Below are 6,660 nucleotides of genomic sequence, written 5' to 3' on the forward strand. Positions count from 1 at the left end.
AGGCGAAAACCCACCAGGGTCTCTACCAATCTAACCCTGGGGGAAAATTTCTTCCCAACCCCAAATATGGCAATCAATTAGACTCTGAGCTTGTGGCCAAGATCCATCAGCCAGACACCTGGAAAAAAAAATTCTGAATACTACATATAGTTGCCGTTGCCCCATCTCAAAAAAAAGGATATTAAAATTGGAAAAGGTATGGAAAGGGCAATAAAATGACTGTGGTATAGAACAGCTTCCATATAAAGAGATTTTCCATATAAAAAATGGACTGTTCAGATTAGAAGAGAGATGATTAAGCAGGGATATGATAGAGATCTGTAAAATCATGAACCTTATTCTTGTGCAGACAAATACGGAAGTGTTATTTACCTTTTCACATAACGCAAGAACCCAATGAAATTAATAAGCAGAAGGTTTAAAACAAACATAAGGAAGCACTTCTTCATACAATGCACAGTCAACCTGTGGAACTCATTGCCAGAGGATGTTAGGGAGGCCAAAATTGTAACTGAGCTCAAAAAAGAATTAGACATTTTCATGGAGGATAGGTCCATCAATGGCTATTGGCCAAGACAGTCAGGGATGCAACCCACATGTTCTGCGTGTCCCTGAAGGTCTGACTGCCAGAAGCTGGGACTGGACAACAGGGGATGGATCACTTGACAATTGCCCTGATCTGCTCATTACCTCTGAAGAATGTGGCACTGGAAGACAGGATACTTGGCTAGATGGATCACTGGTCTGATCCAGGATGGCCAGTTTTATGTTCTTATGTTAAACCAAGGAGTATAATTAAACAAAAATATAAAAAGTTGCAACCACTTTGCTCAGTGCGACATTTGGAAGATTGAAGTTAGCATATTTCACCTTTCAGAGACTAAAAATTTTATTTAAAGTTTAGGATGGACATGAAGTTCACAAAAGTAATGCTCTAATACAAGGGTCAAAGACACTATAGTTACCTTGACCAGAAGAATTTCACTGCTCCATCATTGTGCAATTATCTAGGTGTCACTTAAAATTCATATGAAACCATGCAAGCTGGTTCACTTGACAAATATCAAAGGAAATATATTTATCAGGATTAAGATACTGTACTTTGAAAGTAGTAATACAAGAGACTGCAAGCAGCAAATTTGTTATTTGTTTTCAATATTAAGGCAAAAAGCCTTCATTCCTCTAAGGTGAAAGAGCTGAGTTCCATAACATTAGTTTGGAAATAGGACAAAAGGTGAATTGGTCATTAGAGATCCATGGCTTTATAAGATAGTGGGGGGCAGGGGTGTTGACTGACTGCCACCCTTTGCTACAGAAATGGTGACATCTGAATGGGAAAAGCATATATATTTTGCAAAGCCTTTGAGATCTTTTGGAATGAAAGGTGAGTCGCATCATACGTGCATTTAACTTACGCAAATTCAACTATCCGCGCTTGGGGGACCGGGGGAATCGATCTAAGTTACGCAACTTCAGCTCCATGAATAACGGAGCTGAAGTCGACGTACTTAGATCTACTCACAGAGGTGTCTTCACTATGGTGAGTTGACTGAGGCTGCTCCCCCATCGACTCTGCCTGCGCCTCTCCCCGTGGTGGAGTTCAGGAGTCGACGGGAGAGCACTTGGGGGTCAATTTATCGCGTCTAGACTAGATGCGATAAAATCGATCCCTGCTGGATCGATCGCTGTCCGCCGATCCAGCGGGTAGTGTAGACAGCCTCTATGTGCTGTTGAAACCTCCCACCGAAGAGGGACAGCCTTCTGATGAGAAGGAATTCAAAGCCAGCCAAGGTTGGCTTAACAGTTTTAGGAACCGTTTCAACCTCAAAAACGTGCAGATTACTGGTGAAGCCACATCTGCCAATGAAGAGGCAGCAAAAGCCTACCCCAAACAATTAAAGAAAATCATAGAAGGAAAGGGCTATCTTCCAAAACAAGTTTTTAATGCTGACGAGACTGGGCTCTTCTGGAAAAAAAATGCCCAATCACACTTGCACTTCGAAATCAGAAAGACAAGCCCCTGGCTTCAAAGCAGCTAAAGACCATGTGACTGTGTTGTCTTGTGGCAATGCGGCTGGGCATTTAATAAAGCCGAACTTGCTCTACAGGGCTGCAAATCCCCGAGCTCTAAAAGGCAAGAATAAAAAATCTCCTGCCTGTGTTCTGGCAATCAAATAAAAAGGTGACATGGGTGATGGCAGCATTATTTAAATACAATTTCTGGATTGGTTCCACAAGTGTTTCATTCCGGTGGTCAAGCGGTACCTCAAAGAGAAAGGACTTGATTTTAAAGTGTTGCTGATCGTAGACAATGCCCCTGGCTACCCTGCGGCACTCCGGTTTGCGATTTAAGGGATTTTCAAGGGTAATTTTGACTATACGAGATTTTCGCCTTACACACTGACTTTAGAACCTAACCCCCACCTAAGATGCAACTCCACTGTAATGCAAAATATGAAAGATATGTTTTGGGTTGCATATGCCACAACTGCACCACATTGTGGACCGGGGAAAATCAACCTTCTCTGATGCTGTTTCAACAGTGTCACAGATTACCCAGTACAGTTCTGGGAGCGATGCTATCAGAAAAATGAATCCGCAGGGGAAAACCCACTTTCCATGCACCAAACTGAATAAGGGCCAGAGGGATTTGGTTAAAAAATTAAAAAGAACCAAACTTAAATAACCCACTATGAGAAAGTACAGCATTGTCAAGTATGTAAATATCAAGGAGGAAAGATAAACTTATTACAAAAGTATGAAAGTAAGCAAAGAAGATTTTTACAGAATATTCCAAAACAAAAGCTACAATTTAAATTGTTAGACTGTAGAATTGTGTTCCTTCCAAGGCAAGTGGGGAAAAGACCAGTCAGTAAGTGAGGTTTTACATGCCATTATGTTACAGCCAAATCTCAAAACTGCCTTCCATAGGGAAAGATACCAATTGCCATTTGGTGCAGAAAAATCTAGTTAGATTAGATTCAGCCCAATATTGTTTGGATTAAACAGCCAGGGGAAGTCTTAAAGATATCCTACAAAGGGGAAAAAAATCAGCTTGTATCCTCTGTGACACAGAGGGGCAGCTGAAAGTTTTTACAAGTTTTTTATATTAGAAATTCAGGTCTTGTCTTCTGTACAACAACTGGAGAACTAATGAAACAACAATGTGAGCAATTAATATTCTGGAAACATGACATCTTTACTAAAGAGTCAATAACTCAGTCATTCCAATTAAGGTACACATACTCACAATAAATATGCTAGCAGTGGTCCTTTCAAGGTCCATTCTCTCTCTCCAGCAGGGAACTGAGTTGTTGCAACTTTAGGACTCTGTGAAAACTTCTCTCTCTGATGAGAGCTGAATCTCTTTTCCTCAGCCAGTAAAATAATCCCAGGAGTGGAAATGGATACACAAGCCATCAAGATAAACTGGAGAGACACAGGACTGTCCTGGTCCTGAGGGGACCAAGGAAAGCTCCTGTAATCTGGCCCAAACATGTGAAGGCCTGGGTCAGATGGGGCTCTGAATAAGGAAGGGCTTCAAGAAGGAAGCCTTGGCCCTAGAGACATGAAATCCCTAGCTGAGAAGGACTGTCTCAGAATGTGTGCATGCTCCAGAGACACAATGGGGCCAGTGGGGATTCAGGCTGATATAGAACCACAAAGCATGTTATTAACTGACTTTTTTGCGTGCTTGTACACACATGCGTGCTGCTTCCAGGACATTAGAGAAACAAGATGGCTGAGGTAGTATCCTTATTGGACCAACTTCTGTTTGTGAAAGTGACAAGTTTTCAAGCTTGCTCTATTTAAACTCAAAACCTTTTCTCTTTCACCAAAACAGAAGATGGTCCAATAAAGTACATTACCTCACCCACCTTATCTGTGTGCACGCGCACATATATATGACTTGTTTGCTACTTTACTGAACTCCTTTTCCCCAGCTACACTGGGAGTAAAGGTTCTGTTTATTTTGTGATTCCTGCATGCATGCCATTTGAGTGAGCCCAGATGGCTACATAGCTCCAGCAGCTGGAGCAACTACAGTACACACCTTCAGGGCTTGTGGCGTGGTCATCACTGCTACTCACACTACCTGTTTCTGTATACCACAGCTCACACAGGCTTAAACCTACCTTGGACAAGAGAGAGTTGGTTACAGTGTTTCAGACAGACATCCACTAGGTCAGGGGCAGGCAAACTTTGTGGCTGAGGGCCACATAGGGTTTCCAAAACTGTATGGAGGGCAGGGGAGGCGGTGTCTCCCCAAACAGCCAGGCGTGGCCCTGCCCCCGTCTCCTATCCGACCCCTCCACTTCTCGCCCCCTGACGGCTCCCCTGGGACTCCTGCTCCATCCAAACCCCCCTGTTCCCTGATGGCCCCCCCGGGACTCCTACCCCACCTACCACCCCCTGCTCCCTGTCCCCTAACCACCCCGGACTCCCCACCCCTGACTGCCCCCTGCCACCCCATCCAACACTCCCCCATTCCTGACTGCCCCCCTGGGACCGCTGCCCCATCCAACCCCCGTTACCCGCCCTCTGACTGCCCCAACCCCTATCCACACCCCCGATCCCTGACCACACCCCCACCTCTGCACTAGGTCCTCCCAAAAAAAAAAAGGGGGGGGGGGAAGACCATTCTTGCCATTCCTGATAAATTTTAGGTAAAAAGAAATAAAAGCCAAACAAATTAATAAAACCTTCCACATTGTGTTTATATGTTGAACCAGCAAAATAATACAACTTTTTATAGATCCTTAACAAATCATCCGTTTACAGTAAAACTGTTTTCTCTTTTCACTTTATATAACTAAATTTGAAACTATACTAAATTTAACACTGTTACCTGTTTTTCTCTATCCTTGGATAATGAAAATTCAATCAAGTCTAATTCACTTTTATTCACAGGCAGTTTCACTTTCAGGTTCTGAATACTTCACCTGTTTAGGTTTTAAACTGTGCAGGGGAGTGTTTAAAGTGCAACTTCCTTTTAGAGTTTTTATAGGGTACATTGGTCGTGGATGCCAAGAGCTGCTTTCAAAAGTTTTCAGCCAAACTGAGTCACCAATACTAAGATTACACGATCGTTTTAAAGAAAGTTAAGTAGTTTCAGATATTGCCTTTCTTCCTAAAGCCCCCCACCCCAATTTCGCTAGTTCTGCAGTCACAATTTCCTCTGTTTTTGCAGTAACGTGACACAGGAACATGGGACACGAACTGTAACAATGGACAAGGCTCTATGTAAGTGCTGTCAAATCCAAAAACCAGAACGTTTTTCTTGGCTCTCTTCCCATTAGTCGCGTTGGGTTGAACAACAGAGTAGTCCTCCCCAGACAGAAGCGTCCCTTCACCCTCCGAAAGGAGACGGAGCCGAGGAGAGTACAGCTGGCAGCGGGCCCCGCTCAGCGCGGGGAGCAGGCCACACCCGAGGACAACAGCGCGTGGGTTGCGCAGCAGCCCCGGGCCCGCCCGCCCCCAAACCCTTCCAGGAGATCAGCGCTGCTGAGAGCCCCCCCCCGGGGGGGGGAGAACGGACCCTGTCCGTAGCGGGGCAGGCGCCCGGTCCCGAGGGCGAGAAGGGGCCTGCTCCGCGGGGTGGGGTATGAAGGGGGGCCGGGCAGTGCCCTGCCGCCCCGCGGGGACCGGTATCGGGGAGCGGCGGCCGGGTTCTTGTTACCTCCCCAGATGCCCAGGCTGAGCTGGGAGCTGTCCAGGTTCACCACGTAGTCGCCCAGGAACCGGTTCAGAACGTCCACGACCAACGACTCGAACACCATCCTGCCCCGGCCCGGGAGCCGCCGCCGCTGCCTCGGGCCGCGCGCTGGCTCCCCTCCTCCTGCCCGGGCCTTTCCCTGACTAGAGGCTGCGGGGTCCCCACCCTGAGCCGCAAGTAGGGGCCGAACCGCGGCGACGGGCTCACCCCCTCTCCCGCAGACTCTCCCAACGGGCCACTCCCTCCGCGCAGGCGCACAAGGAGCGGTCGTTCTCTCTTACCGCCGCCTGACAGAGAGCAGAGCGCGTGACGCGATGCCGCGCGCTACTACCTAAACGGTAGCGGGGTGGTGCTTGGTGGGGGCGCGCGCGCTGTTACCCGAGGCGCGACCGTTTTCCCCGTTGGAGGGGCTGCTCAGCCTGTGTCCCCTCACAGGTTATGCCCTCATACATCTTCTGTCCCTTCACCACGCTGTACAAAGTGGGGAACAGTGTGAAGTAGGGACAAGGACAAAGGCCCAGGGAGCCCCTCTGCCAGCTCACCCGGGAGGCAGAACCCAGCTTTCCACATTCTAGTCCAGTGCTCTGTCCACTCGGCCTACTACACACCATATCCCCAACTGCCCAGTCTCCAACTACACCCAGTGCACACCACCTCCACCTTCCCAAATACCCACCTCATACCCTATGCCCAAATACTGTCCATGACTCACTATCTCTCCCTGTCCCCCAATTCCACCCACTGCACACCATGTCCACATGCCCTATGCCATCATACAACCCCAATCCCACTCACTATACATCACATTTACAAATACCCCAAGATCCATAATCCCTATCCCCAATTTACCCACAACACATTCCATCCCCCAATTCCACCCCACTATATCACATATCCACTATATCCCAAATCCATCACACCCACACACACATCCATAAATTCCA

At 47.2% G+C, this 6,660-nt stretch overlaps 1 protein-coding gene across 5 annotated transcripts in view; it reads right to left on the reverse strand.

The window, feature by feature from the left end:
- Positions 1-5,934, reverse strand: part of VPS13A (vacuolar protein sorting 13 homolog A) — a 277,386-nt gene extending 271,452 nt beyond the window's left edge. For 4 of the 5 annotated variants that reach the window (XM_074953217.1, XM_074953216.1, XM_074953215.1 and 1 more), the window contains exon 1: positions 5,681-5,933. In XM_074953217.1, the coding sequence (XP_074809318.1) occupies positions 5,681-5,780 (100 nt within the window). In that variant the 5' untranslated portion in view covers positions 5,781-5,933. Of the gene's footprint in view, positions 1-5,680 lie in introns of all 5 variants that reach the window. The other variant, XM_074953218.1, reaches the window with a different exon arrangement.
- Between the last annotated feature and the right edge of the window lie 726 nt (positions 5,935-6,660).

The sequence above is a fragment of the Natator depressus genome, chromosome 5, assembly GCF_965152275.1.
Source record: "Natator depressus isolate rNatDep1 chromosome 5, rNatDep2.hap1, whole genome shotgun sequence".
NCBI classification, from domain to species: domain Eukaryota; kingdom Metazoa; phylum Chordata; order Testudines; family Cheloniidae; genus Natator; species Natator depressus.